The sequence below is a fragment of the Chiloscyllium plagiosum genome, unplaced genomic scaffold (genome assembly GCF_037043375.1).
Source record: "Chiloscyllium plagiosum isolate Xiang-an unplaced genomic scaffold, Cpla_swu_hap1 HiC_scaffold_22, whole genome shotgun sequence".
NCBI lineage: Eukaryota > Metazoa > Chordata > Chondrichthyes > Orectolobiformes > Hemiscylliidae > Chiloscyllium > Chiloscyllium plagiosum.
This window is the reverse complement of record NW_028270160.1, coordinates 44,924,365-44,944,775: the sequence shown is the minus strand read 5'-3', so window position 1 is coordinate 44,944,775 and position 20,411 is coordinate 44,924,365. Positions and strand designations below refer to the sequence as shown.

Below are 20,411 nucleotides of genomic sequence, written 5' to 3'. Positions count from 1 at the left end.
AATAATGTTAATCACAGGGCAGTGATTGCAAAAGATGCATCTGAGATCATGGAGTTGTATGCAATCGAAGAATCAAACTGATGGCAGACAAAACAATATTTAGGTGTCATGTTGATCAATTGACTGTATGATGAACATTGAACCTTGAACAGATATCACATGATAACCCAGGGAGAAGACTAATTAAATAAGAATGCTCAACAAATAGTGAAATGAATTTGCAATAACAGAATGATGAGCCTAATTAGAGCAGTATAATTAAATTGCAAACCATAAAATACTAGGGTGGACAAAAAAAACAATACCAAGGAAGTTGGACTTAAAAACAGTAAATTCCATGAGTACAAAAAAAAGTACTCGATAAATTTGTCAGTGAAGATGTAAATATAGCAACAGCCAGCAGTGGGAGAGATAGAAACATGAGGTGGCTAGGGTACAAACTAGATTAGATTAGATTACTTACAGTGTGGAAACAGGCCCTTTGGCCCAACAAGTCCACACCGATCCTCTGAAGAGCAACCCACCCGGACCTATTCCCCTACATTTATCCCTTCATCTAACACTATGGGCAATTTAGCATGGCCAATTCACCTAACCTGCACATTTTTGGACTGTGGGAGGAAACCGGAGCACCTGGAGGAAACCCATGCAGACACGGGGAGAATGTGCAAACTCCACACAGACAGTTGCCTGAGGTGGGAATTGAACCCGGGTCTCTGTGCCGCTAAAAACATTCCAGGAGCACTGCTGGAAAAGAAGGCTACTCAATGTTATATTACGATTCAATATTCCATTCAGCAATTCACCAGCCTTTCTGGAGGCCAAAAAGCATCAGTTATGAGTATGACACTCAAAAGAACTGTAGTTTTTGTGCTTTGTAAATTATCTGCCAAGGTTTAAAAAGTAATTGTTAGTTAACAAAAAAATCAAGGTAAGATGAGCGCATTCTTGGTGTAAACAATCTGACTGGATATCAAAGTATTTTACCCAATTTTTTCATCATCTTCGTTCTTGTGTGTGTGACATTACTAGTAAACCAGTGGTTGTCGCCCATCCCTACCTACTTGCCTCAATTGTTTGCTTATTCATTTCAAAGGGCAGTTTAGAGTCAACCATATTTGGGCAGATCTGAAGTTACAAAAGGTCAGACCAGGTCAATTGGTAGCTTTCCTTCCCCATGGTCATTGGTGAGCCAGATAAGATTGTCATTGTTGTAAAAACCTATCATTCAATTTCAGAATTTATTAAGGAAATTAAAATTCCACCAGGTGTCGGAGTACATTTTAACTGAGGTCCTCACAGTAATGGCCTGGATTTCTAGACTAGTTGCCTCGTGAAATATCCGTTTTATACCACTATACCCCTAAAAAGAGAGCGCACAATGCTTAAAAACAGTATTAACTTACATATGCAATTATTCTCATGGGTTGGGGTTGCTTGGAGTCTGGACAAAGTTTGGCAGTAGAGGAGGAATTTATAGATTTATATTTTTAAAATAGAAAAAGGCAGTGCTTTGTAGAGTTTAAAATTAATTCCTCCTATTATAAATTCCTGTGTTTGTTTGTGCACAGCTAGACAATGGTGCACAGCATAACGAACAATAAAGTGACCATGCCGTAAGTATAACTTTCTTTCTTCACAAATGCTGCAACATCTGTTGACTATTTCCAGAATTTGCTATTATTAAAAACAATAAAATGACTTGTAAATCACAAATTAACTAATTAATCTGTGCTTTATTAATCTTACCCAGTTTTGGAAAGACAATTAAGTATTCAGCGTTACACTGTGGACATGCCACTCTGGCAGTACTGTTGCCCCTTTGCTTTTCATCGACCCATCGCTGTAGACAAGCTTGGTGAACCCATTTGGTGGATCCTCTGCACCTGCAAGGCCGAACCCATTCTGCTGTCCGATCGTCTTCATCAGTGGCAAAACACACCCAACAACTCCTAAAATGAAAAGAAAATCATCAAATACTAAAACATCACTAAACCCAAGAATTCATCTTCTACCAGAAAATGTAACACAGTCTTTAGTGATTATTCATAATGGAAACACTTAGTCATAACAAAGTTTTAGACTCTGAATTCTTTTCTCTCCTGCGTGATTTTTCTGAATATTGCTGGGTACTAGATTAGCGGTCTGTTATTATTTAAACTATGGGATTGTCCATAGACCAAACGTGTTAGAGAGAGTACATCTTAATGTTTGGTAAAGAGGTTTTCCAAAAAAATGAAAATTTTAAAAATAGTGCATAAAAAAGTTTGAGCTTTTGTTGGTTGATAAACAGATATAAAGAATAATGTCTATGACCCCAGTGGCAGAGGCAAGAACAAATATCACAGGTGCTGCTCCTGGTCTGAACCCTGTATAGGAACAGTGAAAATAATGGGCAACCCTTCAGAGTCTGGGAAACCGTGACAGGTGTTTTCCTCAATGACCTCGTTCCAGCGGCTGATGAAATCTGCTCAGAGATATTGGCTTTAAACTTTAAAGAAACCTTTGACTTGCTCTTTAGCTAGACAAATACAAGAAAAATGTAGAAAGCAACACATGGGGCGGGGTAAGAGAATAAACAGGCAAACAGCAATGAGTGCAGTATAAATGCAATATGAAGCAATGCAAGTGATCGCAGTATACCTTAGCAGGAATGCTTCCTTTGAAATAATCACCCATCATCCTTCAATTAAACCAACTGTTGTCACCAACAGTCCATTAATGAAAATCTATCATTTTAAAATCTTCTAAATTACTTTTTGGCGAGACTGGAGAGTAAGGCAAAACCTAAGATCTCATGGCTATTCTGGGAATTTGGGAATCTTCTTCATTGGCCAAAATTGACGTATTTAATTCAATAAATCATGCAACTGTAGAGATTCAGCTTCAAAATCTGGATGTCCCAGAAGCTTCTTTGTAATTCTGCAAACATTTCACCGTGAGATGACGACTACAATTTCCAGTGGGAGGACTGGAGCAGATCACCTTGAAAATTTAGCCCCACTGTGAAAGCTCACATTTATATTTTCAAAATATCCGACAGTGGCTATTTACCTCATCAGTTTTAAGTAACACTTGAATGAAAAGCTTAACCTCAGGGCCTCCAAGCCAAACATATAACCACCAATGACATACATGATTACAAACTTGTTGCCCAAGGGGGTGGCATGATGACTCAGTGGTTAGCATTGCTGCCTTACAACACCAGGGACCTGGGTTCGATTCCCACCTCAGGTGAGTGTGTGGATATTGCACATTCTCGGTGTCTGTGGGGGTTTCCTCCAGGTGCTCTGGTTTCCTCCCATCCTCCAAAAGTGTGCAGGTTAGGTGGATTGGCCATGCTAAATTGCCCATAGTGCCCAAGAATGTCAAGCCTAGGCTAGCTGAGTTAGCTGTGGAAAATGCAGAATTGAAGGGATAGGGAAGGGGCATGAGTCTGGATGGGATGCTCTTTGGAGGGTTAGTGTACACATGATGGGCCAATTGGCCTGCTTTCACACTGTAGGGATCCCATGATCTACACCACATTTCTAGGCCTGTTGACCCTTCAATTCTGCATGCAAGAAATTCAATCTGCTCTTGAAATATATGGTCAAAACTCATATCAGCCCATATCTTGCCAGCCAAACATTCTTCTCATGCATGGTGAAAGAGCAACACTGAAACATAGTCTGATAGCCATCTCTCTGAAAAAGCCAATGTCAAGAGGATCTAACACTGGAGCAGCTGCATCATTTAAACCTTCTCCAAGTCACAGCAGACAGTTTTTAAAAATAAAGACATCCATAAGCAATAGGAGCAGAAATGAGGCTATTCAGTCCATCAAGTCTGCTCTGCCATTCAACCATAACTGCTAAGTTTCTCAACTCCATTCTCCTGCTTTCGCCCCGTAACCCTTGATACTCAAGAACCTAGCCATCTCAATCTTAAATACACCCAATGACCTGGCCTCCACAGCATTCTGTGGCAATGAATTCCATAAATTCACCACTCTCTGGCTGAAGGAGTTTCTCCTCATCTCCACTTTAAAAATGTCTTCCCTTTACTCGAAGGCTATACCTAGTTTCCATTGGTAGGAGAGACATCTTCCCAACAACTACTCTGTTCAGGCCATTTAGTATTCTGTATGTTTCAATTAGATTTCCCCCCATCCCACCCTTCTAAACCCCACTGAGTATAAACCCATAGTCCTCAAACATTCCTCATGGGTTAAATTTTTCATTCCTGGGACTATTCTCGTGAACTTCCTCTGAACACGCTCTAGGGCCAGTACATCCTGAGATATGGGGCCCAAACAAGCGACCTACCAAAAAGCACTCTGCATCAGTGACATGAATGTTCAAGAGAAACTGCATCTCAGTAATGCCTCTGCCACATCCTTCAGATCCAAAAGGAGGACAGTTAAACAAACAACCACTTATGTCCTTCCTGAAGTCCAATCTACGAGTACTCATGCCAAACTCCTCCAAGATCAACTTTGATGGACTGACATTCTGTACAGTCAAAAATGATCTTCATCAAGTGCTGTTTTCTCAATTCTCCAGTGATGAATGGTCCAAAAGGAAAAGGAAAAACACTCAAAGGCAATCTAAAGTTCACCCTGAAGGAGGAGGTATTGACATTAGTAACTAAGAAAAGCTTACTGCCAATTATGTAAAATGGCAACAATCTGTCCATCAGGTTGCACCATACAGAGTTCCTTTGCTTTAAATGAATGAATGAATGAAGCAGAACTGTAACAGCAGAAAAAGGATAAATCTTTACTCCAGATCTGTTTTCTCTGTGTCCAAGGATCTGTGGGTTGAGAAATAACCTGTTCAAGCACATGAAGATCCGAGATAGAAATGTACAACTTTGAGTAGATGCCATCCTTGTAACAAGGGACAGCTGGTCATGACAAAAACGTTTTTCACTCGTCAACATCCTGGAAGTTGAGGTTGGAATTAAATCACACATTAAGAATCAATTAAACTACAAGCAATTAATTTCATAAACAGTTCGGAGTTAGGAATTAGAATACGGTGATAAATTTTACACTGCACTTATCTTTGTTTTCTGCCCAATTAGGATTAGGAAGGGAGAAAGTCAGACAAAGCTCATGCGCATTCACTGCATGACATCCTTTCAACACAAGCACTGTGCTTCTTGCCAAATTTTCCATTTTCTTGTATTGAATAAAACATGACCTTGATAAAGCAGTAAATTAGGTCAGTACTCAGATAACAAACTGAAACAGGAAAAACCAGCTAGGTGAAACCTCTCGTGGAAACAAAGCTTCATTTCTTATGGTAACTCTAGCCTCCTCCTTAGATGAGTCCACAAAAAGCAGAATCAATATCTGATGTATTTTGCTCTGCTGTGTGCTTAAAATGCATGAAGGAAAAAGACAGCATTTTTACAGTGCATCTTAACTTTATTTTGCAGGACAATGGTGTAAAACTAAATTCACTTGGTAGCTGAACATTTCTCACATAATTATCATGAAGCAACTTTTTAAAATGAGAGAGTGTATTTAAAATGGGATTTATGATAAAGGTCACATTATAGCATTATTTCCCTTGTTGATCAAAAACAAAGCATGAGTTAAGAATTGATAATATATAGTGCACTAAATATTGTTTTGCATGTTAACAAGTCAAAATGACATCTTCTGCATCTGCTAAGAAACTACTCCCTCAGGTACCCTTCAACATATACAAGGAGAAACACACGATCGACCATCTATAGATGCAATGCCACACTACGTAATTGGAGTATTCAAGTGCTGCAATGCCAAGCACCCTTAGTAATAGGATTCCTTTTAACAATTTAGCAATATCACCTTCCTCTTCCTAAATGCAGCTGTGCTGAACAAATGACTCTACAAAAGGTAAAAAAGATACTGGAAATCAGAAATTAAAACAAAAGTGCTGGATATACAAAGCAGGTCAACTAGCTTCTAAGGAGAGATAAATACAGGTCAGTAACCAAAAGTCATTTGATCAGAAAAGTTTCCTAATAAATGATGCCAACTGACCTATTCAGTCCAGTATTTTCTATTTTAATTGCAAATGATTTACTGCACAACAGTACATCACTGCAGCCCCTCTGAAATGTTACTACACCTTTAACGTCAATGCATTTATGACTGCTAATTACCCTTAAAATGCACATTTGCAGTTAGTATGACAAAGAATACAATTTATATTGGTTCTTTAAAAGGAAAATGATTCTGCAGCATTTTTGGCATGACAGTTTGCTGCAAATCACTTTATAGTCAGGTTTTGGAAGTGTAGTCTCTTTTGCACCATAAGAGAAAGGATAAAAAAAATGTTTTTTAAGCTATGAAATTGATGGATACACACTGAAGAAGATACTGGGGAGAAGTTCTTTTCCCATCTTGGATGTGGCAAGCGAACTATCATGACAAGGCAGGCAAAAACCCAGCAAAAAACCTCAGACAGCACCTTCCAAACCTATGACCCGTGCCACCTAGAAACACAATTACCTACAAGCTTCATTTAAAGCTCCACACTATCCTGATTTGGAACTATGTCCTGTGACAAAATCATGGAACTCCCTTTCTAACAGCAATGTGACTTACCTATATCACATTGATTGTAGTGGTTCAAGAAGATTGCCCACCACAGCCCCAAAGGCAAATAGAGATGTACAATTAATGCTGGCCTAACCAATGACATCTAATTCACTTTAATGAAAGAAATACTTGGTCATTGTGCACAGGTCTCTGGAGAGGTTGAACACATGAGCTCCTGACCCAGGAGAAAGAGCACGACCAACTAAGCCATAGTTTTAAGTTTTCAAGATCTTTACAGAGGTATCCTGGTTAAATTAGCAAAATCACTTGTGCACTTTCCAGATTCAACTTTCTGAAAAAAAAAAGAACTGTGCACAGTCAGGAAGGAGAGATTGCATCCTGACTGAGAGACAGCCCAAGTGAGTAGATAGCTCAGGGAATTTGGGGGCAGCATGAGAATTCGCTACAGAGGGGAAGAGGTGCTTTTAGTTTATTTTTTTGTCTCAATTTGTAAAGGTCTTTTACAGGATAACATTTTTGTCAAGATAAATTGAAGTCCCATTTGGGATTGGAAGCTATGCACAAAATAAAGTGACAAAATAGGAAATCCCGAAGTTCAATGGTACGTAATAGCTACTGATGTGACTATCATTACAGTTTACTTTGAGATAAAAGATAAATAGGAGAAATATTTACAGGTTACTAAAAAGGCTAGTGGGAAACTTTTAAAAATCAAAATTAAGAATGTAGCAAATAAAATAGAGATGCATGGCCAGGCAACGTGCTGTACCTGCAAGATGTGGGAAGCAGCAGACTCCACTGCGGTTCATAGTGACCACATCTATAGCTAGTGTCGGTTGCTTGAGGAATTCTGGTTAAGTTGATGAGCTGGAGTCTGAGGTTTGAACACCATGGTACATCAGGGAGGGTGAAGAATTACCAGAATGTGGTGTTTCAGAAAGCAGTCACACACCTTAGATGAAGCACCTCATATTTAGTCAGTGGTCAGGGATGAAGGGTGTGACTATGAGTGACACACATACAGGGATCTAGGAGATATGATAGCGAAGGAGGCTTTTGGTATGCTTTCCTTTATTGGTCAGAGTATTGAGTACAGGAGTTGGGAGGTCATGTTGCGGCTGTACAGGACATTGGTTAGGCCACTGTTGGAATATTGTGTGCAATTCTTGTCTCCTTCCTATTGGAAAGATGTTGTGAAACTTGAAAGGGTTCAGAAAAGATTTACAAGGATGTTGCCAGGGTTGGAGATCTGACTATAGGGAGAGGCTGTACAGGCCTGTTTTCCCTGGAGTGTCGGAGGCTGAGGGGTGACCTTACAGAGGTTTACAAAATTATGAGGGGCATGGATAGGATAATAAGACAAAGTCTTTTCCCTGTGGTCAGGGAGTCCAAAACTAGAGGGCATAAGTTTAGGGTGAGAGGGGAAAGATATAAAAGAGACCTAAGGGACAACTTTTTCCACGCAGAGGGTGGTACATGTATGGAATGAGCTGCCAGAGGATGTGGTAGAGGCTGGTACAATTGCAACATTTAAGAGGAATGAATACGAAGGGTTTGGAGGGATATGGGCCAGGTGCTGGCAGCTGTGACTAGATTGGGTTGGGATATCTGGTCGGCATGGACAGGTTGGACCGAAGGGTCTGTTTCCATGTTGTACATCTCTATGACTCTAACCATGCCCTAAGTTCATCTGCCTTCCCCGTTTTGCCTTTTGCACTGAAATAGATTTAAGAGTCCTACTTTGTTCTCTGCTTTGTCCCTGCCTGCCCTGACTGTTTGACTTGCTTCTTTCTCAACTGTAGCACTCTCAGATTGATCTCTTTCCTCACTATCCCCCTGAGTCTCCATCCCTCTCACCCCCCCACCCCGCCAAACCTTACTAGTTTAAATCCTCCTGAGCTCCAGCAAATCTCCCTGCCAGTATACTAGTCCCCTTCCAATTCGGGTGCAATCCATCCTTTTTGTACTCACTTCTACCCCAGAAGAGATTCCAATGATCCAAAAATGTGAATCCTTCTCCCAGACACCAGCTCCTCAGCCATGCCGTCATCTGCTCTATCCTCCTATTCTTGCCCTCACTAGCTCATAGCACCAGGAGTAATCCGGATATTACTACTCTCTATGACCTCCTTTTCAAATTCCTGTCGAACTCTCTACATTCTCCCTTTAGAATGCCATCTTGACATTAAATGTTACATTTGACTGGATGTGACAACTAGGAGCCCCCCGTAAACTCGACTCAATGGGAAATTGAGGAAAGGCCCTCTGCTGGTTGTAGTCATACCCAGTACAAAGAAATAACGTTATGGCTGTTGGAGATTAGTCATCACAGCTTCAGGACATTGCTGCAGGAAGTTCCTCAGGGTGGTGTCCTCAGTCTAAACTCTTCAGCTGCTTCATCAGTGACATTTCCTCAATCATCAAGTCAGAAGTGGGGATACTATAGGTTGCACAATGTTGGGTATCATTTGCAACTACTCAGATAAAATAAAGCTTGTCCATGTCCCAATGCAGAAAGACATGAATATCAAGGTTTAGGCTGACAAATGGCAAATAACACGTGCACTATAATAGTATTTTGTCTTTTCAACAAAGAAATCACAAATGGTTCTGTTAAGATAGTTCTATTCACAGATATTTTTAATTAACAGACTTAAATAAATGCCGGAATAAAATCCAAACACTACAGATGTTGGAGATTTGAAAAAAACAAACAATGTGCTGCAAAAGCCAGCAGAACTGGCAGCATCCGTGGAGATAGAAACAGAGTTAACATTTTCAGTCTAATATGGCGAATTCAATTGAAGGGGGCTGGAGAAGTGATGCGTTTTATGGTGAAGAAGAATCAAACGCCAGTCAGTACTGTAATGGATGTGAGTTTGGAGATGAAGACATTAGTGGGTGTCCAATCCCTTCGTCATTAAACAACTATGTAAATAATGTATTCTTATTTTTTTTTGACTGTGGACTGAAACGTGAAAAGGACTATATTACATTATATCCCCATAGGATCCCCACACCATGCAGTTGTACAAAAAATGTCTTGTTGGCCTACCTCAAGCTTTAGAGAAACTGTCAATAAACATTTACAATATTGGTTTTGAGTAATACCAACAATATCATCAGGGAAATGGTAGCATGATAATAATGATACTGCATTAGAAACCAAAAGCTCAGGCCAAGGCCAAGGGCAACCAGAATTGCATGTGGTGCTCCTGTAGAGGCCTCAACACAATGTCCCAACTCCTATACGCAAAGGTCTGAGCAATGAAGGCAAGCGTGCCAAAGACCTTATCCACCCTGTTTACCGGTGACACAAATTTCAAACAATTATGTACCTGCACCCCTAGGTCTCGGTTTTACAATACTATCCAGGGCCCAACCATTAATTGTGTAAGTCCTGCCCTTTGTTTTACTAAAATGAAATATTTTGCATTTATCCAAATTAAAAACTTTATCTGCCACTCCTCAGCCAAGTGATCCAATTGATCATAATCTCTTTGTAATCTTAGATAATCTTCTTCAGTGTCAACTAAACCAATTTTGGTGTCATCTGCAAATTTATTAATCATGCCTGCTATATTCTCACCAAATCATTTATATAAATATCAAACAGAAGTGGACCCAGTACCAATGCCTGTGAAATACTGCTGGAATGAGGCTTCCAGTCTGAAAAACAACTGTCCACCATGGGGACATGGTCAAGTGTTCGACATTTTTAATAAAACGTCATCAGTTTCTACTTCAGTGAAGAGATCACAAAAAGGCAAATGGACACTTAAAACAGTGGCTCGGTGGCTAGCACTGCTTCCTCAGTGCCAGGGATCAATTCCAGCCTTTGGCGACTGTCTGTGTGGTGTATGCACATTCTCCCTGTGTCTACATGGGTTTCTTCCAGATACTCCGGCTTCCTCCGACAATCCAAAGATGTGTAGGTTAGGTGAACTGGCCATTCTAAATTGCCCATAGTGTTCAGGGTGCATTAGTCAGGGATAAATGTAGAGTAATAGGGTAGGGAGAATAGATCTGGATGGGTTACTCTTCGGAGGATTGGTGTGGGCTTGTTGGGCCATAGGGCCTGTTTCTACACTGGAGGGATTCTAGGATTCTAAAACAGCTCAAGAGCAAACTTTCACAGCCATCCGTACCAACATGTGAATTTTACTGTCAGTTACTCTTGTTACTTGTTTTCACTGTTACGTTGCACCACTAATTAGTCCATTTTATAATGTTAGGAGAATAGGGCCAGAGGTACCCTTGTGGCAATATTAATAAGAGTCAAGACTCTTATTAGGTTTCTAAACTATGAGACATGGTTGCTGACAGAACATACATTATGGTGTCAAAATCCTATCCACAACTTACTTTACATGTCAAAACGATTGCTGCAATGCCACAGCAGCTTCCACAAAAGAAAAGTCTTGAATCAAGCACCAATTAAGTATTCAGTTCATTCACCAACGTTTTGTTAGACACTGTAGCATACAAATTGGTGGGTGATTTTACTCAAATAGTAATGGCAATAGTGCTAAAAAAATAATTAATTAACTGTGAAGTATTTGAAATGCTTTGGGAGCTAACAGTATGCCAAATAAAATGCATTATTTTTCAGTTTTCACATAGTACATAGCTACACAAAAGGTTATTAGAGACAGGGATGCCTCTGCTGTTTTGTACTGTAATGCCTTTTCAACTATCAATTTGTTTGCTCTGACTGCGGAAGTCAAAAAAACCGCTAATCCCATTCAATATTTTGTAACCAAGAAACATACATGCACAAGAAGAAATATGAGCAATAGTCTGGGGTTCCAAATTGGTTGCTTGTCATGTGTGCATGGCGGACCTCTCTATATTAACTGAACTAAAAATAACACAGCAACCCAAAAGCCTAGATTTTATACGAAGACAATTGAGGCCATCAACACCCAGAGGGAATAGTAGATCAGACACCAACATCCAACCCAAATACAGTTAAACAGAAAAGTCTGAATGGCCCTGCTCTTCTAAGAGTTTTGACACAACAGGGTTTTGCTAAAAGATCAAGTGTGGAAATCAATGAAGGAGTGAAGTAATGGTACTTCAAACCTGATATTAACACGTCAGAATATTAGTGCTTGTCTGTTCAAGTGTTTGTGAATTTCTAATGCTGTGATGAGCTTTAGTTATTGCCAATGACCTTGCTCACATTGAAACTCATTTTTAAAAGTATAAAATTTTGTTACTTCAAATTTTAATTATTATTTGGTAATGAAGTTATTCTAAATCTTAGTGATTTTGACTCAAATCTAGAGGGCACGATAAAGACATTTGTAGATGATATGAACATTGTTATCAATTAGGTGCCAAAGAACAAAGGCTGGGACTACTGGAAGATAACAATGGCTTGGTCAGGAGGTAAGAAAAGTGGCAAATGGAATTCAACCATAGATGTGTGACAATGTATCAATGAGGAGCAAATAAAGCCAGGGGATATAAAATAAATAATCAAAATCTAAGAAGTATGGAAACAGAGATCTTGAGTCAAAGTCCATAGAAAGCTGAAAGTTGCAGAACAGAATGATAAAAGTTGTTGTGGTTCTGTTTGCCGAGCTGGGAATTTGTGTTGCAGACGTTTCGTCCCCTGTCTAGGTGACATCCTCAGTGCTTGGGAGCCTCCTGTGAAGCGCTTCTGTGATGTTTCCTCCGGCATTTATAGTGATTTGTATCTGCCGCTTCCGGTTGTCAGTTCCAGCTGTCCGCTGCAGTGGCCGGTACATTGGGTCCAGGTTGATGTGCTTATTGATTGAATCTGTGGATGAGTGCCATGCCTCTAGGAATTCCCTGGCTGTTCTCTGTTTGGTTTGTCCTATGATAGTGGTGTTGTCCCAGTCAAACTCATGTTGCTTGTCATCTGAGTGTGTGGCTACTAAGGATAGCTGGTCATGTCCTTTCGTGGCTAGTTGGTGTTCATGGATGCAGATCGTTAGCTGTCTTCCTGTTTGTTCTATGTAGTGTTTTGTGCAGTCCTTGCAAGGACTGCACAAAACACTACATAGGACAAACAGGAAGACAGCTAACACAAATGTCTGCAACACAAATTCCCAGCTCAGCGAACAGAACCACAACAACGAACACCCGAGCTACAAATCTTCTCCCAAACTTTGAATGATAAAACTTGTTAAGACTGCATGCAAGATTATTTTGGATAAATTATAAGAGCAGGTGGATTTTGTTAAAACAGTATGAAACAATTACACTACAGCAAGAATACGGTGTATAGTTCTCATCACCGTATTACAGGAATAAAAGGATTATGCTTGAGGGAGGGGAGATCAGATTTATGAAGATCTTTTCAGGAATGGAGAACATTAATTGTGAGGAAGGAAATGACTGGTTGTGGGGGGATGTGTCTTCTTTGGAATAGAAATGTGGAGAAGAGATTTGGTTGAGGGGTTTGAAATGATGATGGTCGATAAGTGCAGAAAGACAGGGCCTGTTTATGTTAGCAGTGGGATCAACAACAAAAGAGTAAAGTAGGGAAAAATCAATAAGATTTTCTTACCACCAGAGGATGGTGGGATTTCAGACCTCTCTGCCTGAAAAGGACAATAGAGCCAGAAACCCCAAGACAAAATAAAGCCTCGCTATATTCTTATATGGCCTATTCTACTGGTGGTTTAACTTCTGTCCTATGAACCTAAAGCTGCAAAGTGGGATTTGGCTGGGTTGCTTTTTCCTGCAAACAGGGACAAGAGGACACCAAATGGTTTCTTTCCATGCTAAAAGTGTTTTAAGTGATTCACTTTTTTTTGTTTTCTCTATTTTGCTTTTTGTACAGACTTTGACACTGAACTAAATAGTTTAATGCAGATTTCTTGTTTTAAACACAGTGGATCTCATTCAAGATTCTGCAACTTGGTTAGTTGTGGTGATACACTGTTGCTTGTCATGTTTACACAAGTCTCAGATCTCCTGTTGAAGACAAAAATATTGTTTCAGCTCTCCAATCGCTGCAAATCACTTCGCAAAAGCCTGCAGAAAGTTTAAGAATAAATGTAAGCGTACGAATGACAAGTATTTAGCCACAATACCATTAATACTAACTGATCAGAAAAAAACTTGTAAAAAATTGAGAACATGTTCACCTTGGAGGTACTTTCAAACATGGATCAATTCTCAGAATAAGAGTTTGACTATCCAGGACGAAAACAAGGAGAAATGTTTTCACTTAATTGTGCATTTTTGAAATTTTCCATGCCGAAGTGCTGAGAGTGCTCACTTGTTTTTTTTCCCCAAGAGAGCTCCATAGACTTTTCGTTGCTAAGGGAAATAAGGAAGTTGTGGTTGAAGTAGAAGATCAACCATTATCTTGCTGAAAGGCAGAGCAATCTTGAATGTCAAATGGCCGACTTAATGCTACTTTATATATGCATTAGCTGTCAAGTCAAAATACTTGAATCTAAAAAAGGCTACTAAGCATTTAAACAAGAAACATAAATTAGTACAGAAAACAACATATACAGAATAAACAGTTGATAATACAAGAAAATACAGGAGCAAAAAAATACAAAGCAGAGAGTCCGGCCGATCACAAAATGGTTACAATCATTAGCTACTCCCTAAAACCTACCAAGCTCTCACTTAAAACAATACCATGGCAACTGCCTCAATTGACTTCCTGCACAAACCCCACAATATCCACTACCCTCTGTGTAAAATAATTATTTTAAGCTGTCTGGAGCTTCTGTAAACCTTCACTGCTGCAGTTTTAAAAAATGCAGGCTTTAACATATCATAGTTAAAATTCCTCAAAAGAAAGAATGCTTCCAAAAGTTAGGTGATGAGAAATATATGGTAAGGTCCTAGGAAGTGTTGCTGAACAAAGAGACCTTGGAGTGCAGATTCATAGACTCCTTGAAAGTGGAGTTGCTAGTAGATAAGATAGAGAAGGCAGCGTTTGGTGTGCTTTCCTTTATTGGTCAGAGTATTGAGTACAGGAGTTGGGAGGTCATGTTGCGGCTGTACAGGAGTGTTGGAATATTGCGTGCAATTCTGGTCTCCTTCCTATCGGAAAGATGTTGTGAAACTTGAAAGGGTTCAGAAATCTCTTGCAAGGACGTTGCCAGGGTTGGAGGATTTGAGCTATAAGGAGAGGTTGAATAGGCTGGGGCTGTTTTCCCTGGAGCATGGAGGCAGAGGGATGATCCAACAGAGATTTATAAAATCATCAGGGGCATGGAAAGGATAAATAGACAAAAAGTCTTTTCCCTGGGGTGGGGTGTCTAGAACTAGAGGGCACAGGTTTAGAATGAGAGGGGAAAGATATAAAAGGGACCTAAGGGTCAATGTTTTCACACAGAGGGTGGTACGTGTATGGAATGAACCTCCAGAGGAAGTGGAGGTGGCTAGTATAATTGCAACATTTAAAAGGCATCTGGATGGGTATTTGAATAGGAAGGGTTGGGAGGAATATGGGCCGGGTGCTGTCAGGTGGAATTAGATTGGGTTGGGATATCTAGTCGGCATGGATGAGTTGGACCGAAGGGTCTGTTTCCATGCTGTACATCTCTATGACTCTAAATATGAGCAGTGCTAAAAGGTGTGGCTGCACTATACACCAGCACCCTTTACAGCTCAATCCATTGTCATCTCATGGGATATGCACACTTACTCCTTTTGCTACATCTCCCAAACTTCAGTTACAAAGTCTGTATTGCTTCTAATTGTTAATTTAATTAAGAATTAAAATCCATCCCATTTTATTGCCAGTCATTTCTCAAGCACTGTGTTTCCCTCAAAGACAAATTTTGCTTGTGTGCAACATATAATTAAATCACAATGAAACTTCAGTATATGAAATTTGAAAACTACAATCTTTTCAATGAAAAAAAAAGCCAGAAAGTCAATGAGAGTGAAACATGAAATTTTAAACTACAAGTGAGAAGATTCGACATTCCCCTCCTCCTAACAGCTTTGCAAAGAGAAGAAATAGGAACAAAAAGGAGATCATTTGGTGCTTTCAGTCAGTTCTTCAACAACAGATCATCTGCACCAACCTCACTTCCCTTATATCCCTTGACCCCTTACTATTCAAAGATGTAGCCTTCTCAGTCATGGATACATTCAATGACTGACTATGCAAAGATTTGTGGAATAGCCAAAAAAGGTAGTTTTAATCTTTGAGTTAAGAAATTTCTTACCTCAGTCAAAGTACTTGATCCTATATTGAGATTAAACTTGAGGCAACTAATTTTATACTCTCCAGCTTTTAAAGCAGGGAAAAAATCAATGACGTTTTTTCCCCATCAGAGGATGGAGGGACTTTAGAACTCTGTCTGAAAAGGACAATAGAGCCAGAAACCCCATGACTAAATAAAACCCTGTATATATTCTTATTAGGCCTATTCTAGTGGTAGTTTAACTTCTGCCCTGTGGACCTGAAGCTGCAAAAGTAGAATGTGGCAAGCTTGCAAAAATATACACCGAACATTCTTATAAGAATTTTATGATTCAATTAGAACAATTCTCATTTTCTAAACTCTAAGGAATGTTTCCTCATGGGAACTTTTCATTCTTTCTCCGTGCCTCACGCTAGTTGCTACTTCAAAAATCTTAAGTTTTCCTTTTCATAAATCTTTGTTAATGCAGAAAAACGTACCTCAGTAAATCAGAGCTTTATTCAACAGAATTTCACAACAATTATGCTCAAGGGAGGGGAGATCAAGCTGATCAGAAGCTGGGCCAGAGAGAGATTGTTGGGAGTTTCTTTAAAAGGGAAAGAGTGCAAGGGAGGCAAATCCAAACCTTGGCAATTTTTTCATGGATAATTCATTCATGGGTTGAAGGCATCATTTATTGCCCATCTCAGTTGCTCATATAAGAGTCCACTGCATTGCTGGGGGTCTGGAGTCACATGTAGATCAGGACAGGTAAGAATCAGAGTTGCACAGCACGGAAACAAACCCTTCAATGCAACATGTCCTTGCTGACTAGATATAGTCAGTTCTGAAAGAACACTATGCTTCCGTTTTTGTGCAATCTCGCGTTCAGAAAATCACACAATTGCCGCACCATTTAAACCAATGGGGATAGAATAGAGTTATAGCCATACAGGTAAGGAAAGTCTGCATTTTAAATATTTCAATTGCGTTAAAACCAATTCACGTTGAAGAAACATACGTTACAGTAGAATCGACTGTATCATAAATTATTCTAGTCCCAATTGCCAGCATTTGGCCCATATCCCTCTAAACACTTCCTATTCATGTACCCATCCAGATAAGTTTTAAATGTCATAATTTATCAGCCTCCACCACCTCTAGCAGCTCATTCCATACCACCTTCTGCATGAAAGGATGCCAGTTTTTCCCTAAATTACATTAGTGAATGAGATGGGTTTTTGGTCATCAATAGACCCTTAATTCCAGATTTCTATTTCATTCAAAATCCACCATCTGCCATGGCGGGATTTGCACACTGGATCCCAGAACATTACAGGTACTTGGGTCTCTGAGTTAACAGTTGAAACTTTATTGCTGGAACAATAAAGGAAGAAGGGCCTGTGCCCGAAACGTCGAATCTCCTGTTCCCTGGATGCTGCCTGACCTGCTGTGCTGTTCCAGCAATAAAGTTTCAACTTTGATCTCCAGCATCTGCAGACCTCACTTTCTCCTCTCTGAGTTAACAGTCCAGTCATAATATCACTAGACAATCGCTTACCCACTAATGAAGACATGGTCACCAATAATGGAGTGATTAAAATCAGGGAAACAGACATATGTTGGTGGATTCCCCCATGATTTTGCTGGTGGTAAATATCAGATTATCTGCTGTTTTACAAGGACAGAACTATTGCATACTGTGTCGAATCAAAAATCCATTGAATATAGCTTCTGATCACATTGCTACAAATAAATGCAACTCTCTAGCCTTCATTGCAATCTACGTAGGAGAACAGACATAAAAAGGAACATTAAAATTTAACCTAAGTTAAAATTAAAGTTGCAACAATAACTTGAGCAATAAAATTTTCTCTATTAAAAGCAACTGCTTTCTCTACTCTTATGGGCTAGACCAAACGCCTTCAAAACACATTAATGAGAGAGCCTGGACTCTCACTTCTTTTTTTACTTCAAGGCAAGTCCAAGGTACTGTATTCCAGCTGTGATTCAATTGGTCTAACTACTACGCTTTAAGCAAAACAGTTTATTCTTACACCACAGTTAACATGCAGACAAAAAAAATTGCCATAACTTTATCGAAATATTTAACTGTTCCAAGAGAGCAACATCCCATAATCACATCCTTGGCAAATGCAAATTCAGCAAAATAGATTTCTCTGGATGTAGGTTTGCTCGCTGAGCTGGAAGGTTCATTTCCAGACATTTCGTTACTCTACTAGGTAACATCTTCAGTGGGCCTCAGGCGAAGCAATGCTGAAAATTCCTGCTTTCTATTTATATGTTTGGGTTTCTTTGGGTTGGTGATGTCATTTCCTGTGGTGAAGTCACTTCCTGTTCCTTTTCTCAGAGGGTGGTAGATGGGGTCTAACCCGATGTGCTGATTGATAGAGTTCCGGTTGCTTCTAGTAATTCTCGCGAGTGCCTTTGTTTGGCTTGTCCTAGGATGGATGTGTTGTCCCAGTCAAAGTGGTGTCCTTCCTCACCCGTATGTGGGGATACTAGTGAGAGAGGGTCATATCTTTCTGTGGCTAGTTGGTGTTCATGTATCCTCGTGGCTAGTTTTCTGCCTGTTTGTCCAATGTACTGCTTGTTACAGTCCTTGCATGGTATTTTGTAAATGAGGTTAGTTTTGCTCACTGTCTGTACGGGGTCTTTCAAGTTCATTAGCTGCTGTTTTAGTGTTGGTGAGTTTGTGGGCTACCATGATGCCAAGGGTATGATGCAACGTAATGTGAGAATGTACCAGCAATCTTAGTGTTGGTGTACCAGTAGTCCTGCTCTCAAGAGTTCTGATCTTTGTTTTATATTATTTTTTCATGGAAGTGTTTTATAAATACAGGGGGTCATACTAAGTAAAAGTATGAAATAATGTTCAGTACTATACAGTGTAATATGTTGTTTCGTGGCCACAAGTTTGAATTGTTGAAATAAAACAGGGTTTCATTTGAATTAGAATTAGAATCCCTACTGTGTGGAAACTACCCCTCGGCCCAACAAGTCCACACTGACCCTCCGAAAAGCAACTCACACAGACCCATTCCCCTACCCTATAATTACCCCTGACTAATACATCTAGCCTACACATCCGTGACTACTATGGGCAGTTTAGTAAGGCCAATTTACCTAACCTGCACATCTTTGTGATTTTGGGAGGAAACCAAAGCATCCAGAGAGGAAACCCATGCAGACACGGGGAGAATGTGCAAATTCCATACAAACACAGTTGCCCGAGGCTGCAAGTGAACCTGGGTCCCTGGCGCTGTGAGGCAGCAGTGCTAACCACTGAGCCATCGTGCCACTCTTTAGGTCAATAAAATTATCAATCGTGGTGTTTTTGCAAATTTAAAATGGGTGTCTGGAGTTTCAGTCAGGATAGAGGTAAAAAGTACATGCCAGAAACAAGTGCAACATCAGCCTGATCTCGGGTGCAGCAAATTTGAATACTGATCATGACCAACCCATCATTAAATGTTTCTGGGAGAGGAACTCCACCCTTGCTGGGTGAGTTATGCTAGTTTCACTGGGACGAGTTTTGCTCAGCCAAAAATCTGAATAATAGGAAAATTAGCCATGTTTAAAAGATTGCCATTAGAAACTTATTCAAATTGATCTTAATCGTACAAAGTCTTACTGACAAATAATTGTCTTCAAATTGCCAGAAAAAAGGCAAAAACTCATTCAAAGAATTTTAAATGACAACTATTTTGAAATGTTTAAACCAATAATATTTTCTTAGATTGTAACTACATCTAGAAACTGTTCAAAACTTAAATTCATCCAAAAGCTGGTCCAAATCAATGACTTGTGCACTAAACATCTGGAAACAAAAATCAAGTAGTCATGATTCATGGAAGCAATAGTCAGTATCGAAAAACCATGAATGACTCCATGATCAAATAAGAGGTTTATGCAGAAATTACAGTGCTGTTTTAGAATATCCATGCAACCATAATTTAAAGCTACAGCAGCCCTCAATTTTATAGGAACTTTGCAGTGTGGAAACTTAAAAGTATGCAGTTGTGCATCTTTTAAGAAAACAGACAATCATAACTACAGTTTTAACAATGTAACTATTCCATTAAATGAAGTCGACAAAAAGTATTTCTGGCACAAAGTACCTCATTTTCTCCAAACTTTCTTACTTTTTCTCTTGAATATTCCAAATTCTTGTTTTGATGCAGTTTAATTGTCACCAGTTACTCTAATACTTCTCCCAAGAATATGCAATTGTACAAATATCACCAGGCTTTCTGACCAGGTTCTTGTATTGCATCATAGATAACCCTCTGTAAAAACTTATGGTTAGTTGGAGAAGACACCTATTTCTCTCACTCACATTCAGTAACACAGAGCCAAATATAACCTATGATTGTGACCAGCTAACTTCAACACAATATGGGAGAATAGACTGACACAAAAGTTACAGCAGTAAAGGAGGCCACCTGGCTCATCAAGCCCATAGCAACAAGAACAAATGCCCCACTCCCCTCCATGCAGGAACTTTATCCCCCTTGAGGTGCTTATCCAATTCCCTTTCAAAAACCAAGAGGCAATTTGCCTCCACTGCCTTTGAAAAATACTGCCTTCCAGCTTGTAGTCATTTGCTGCATAAAAAAATTTCTAATGTTATTATTTGATTATTTTGCCAATCATTTTACATCTTTAAACTTTGCTGATTTCTGTGGCTCAGTCAGTCACTGAGTAAGCTTGTT

The 20,411-nt window shown here is 39.6% G+C and overlaps 1 protein-coding gene across 1 annotated transcript in view; it reads right to left on the bottom strand.

The window, feature by feature from the left end:
* marchf5 (membrane-associated ring finger (C3HC4) 5) overlaps positions 1-20,411 on the bottom strand; it is a 117,508-nt gene that overhangs the window by 81,080 nt on the left and 16,017 nt on the right. Inside the window, exon 2 of the mRNA XM_043712508.2 lies at positions 1,750-1,952. Coding sequence (XP_043568443.1) covers positions 1,750-1,952 — 203 coding nt within the window. The remainder of the gene's footprint in view (positions 1-1,749; positions 1,953-20,411) is intronic.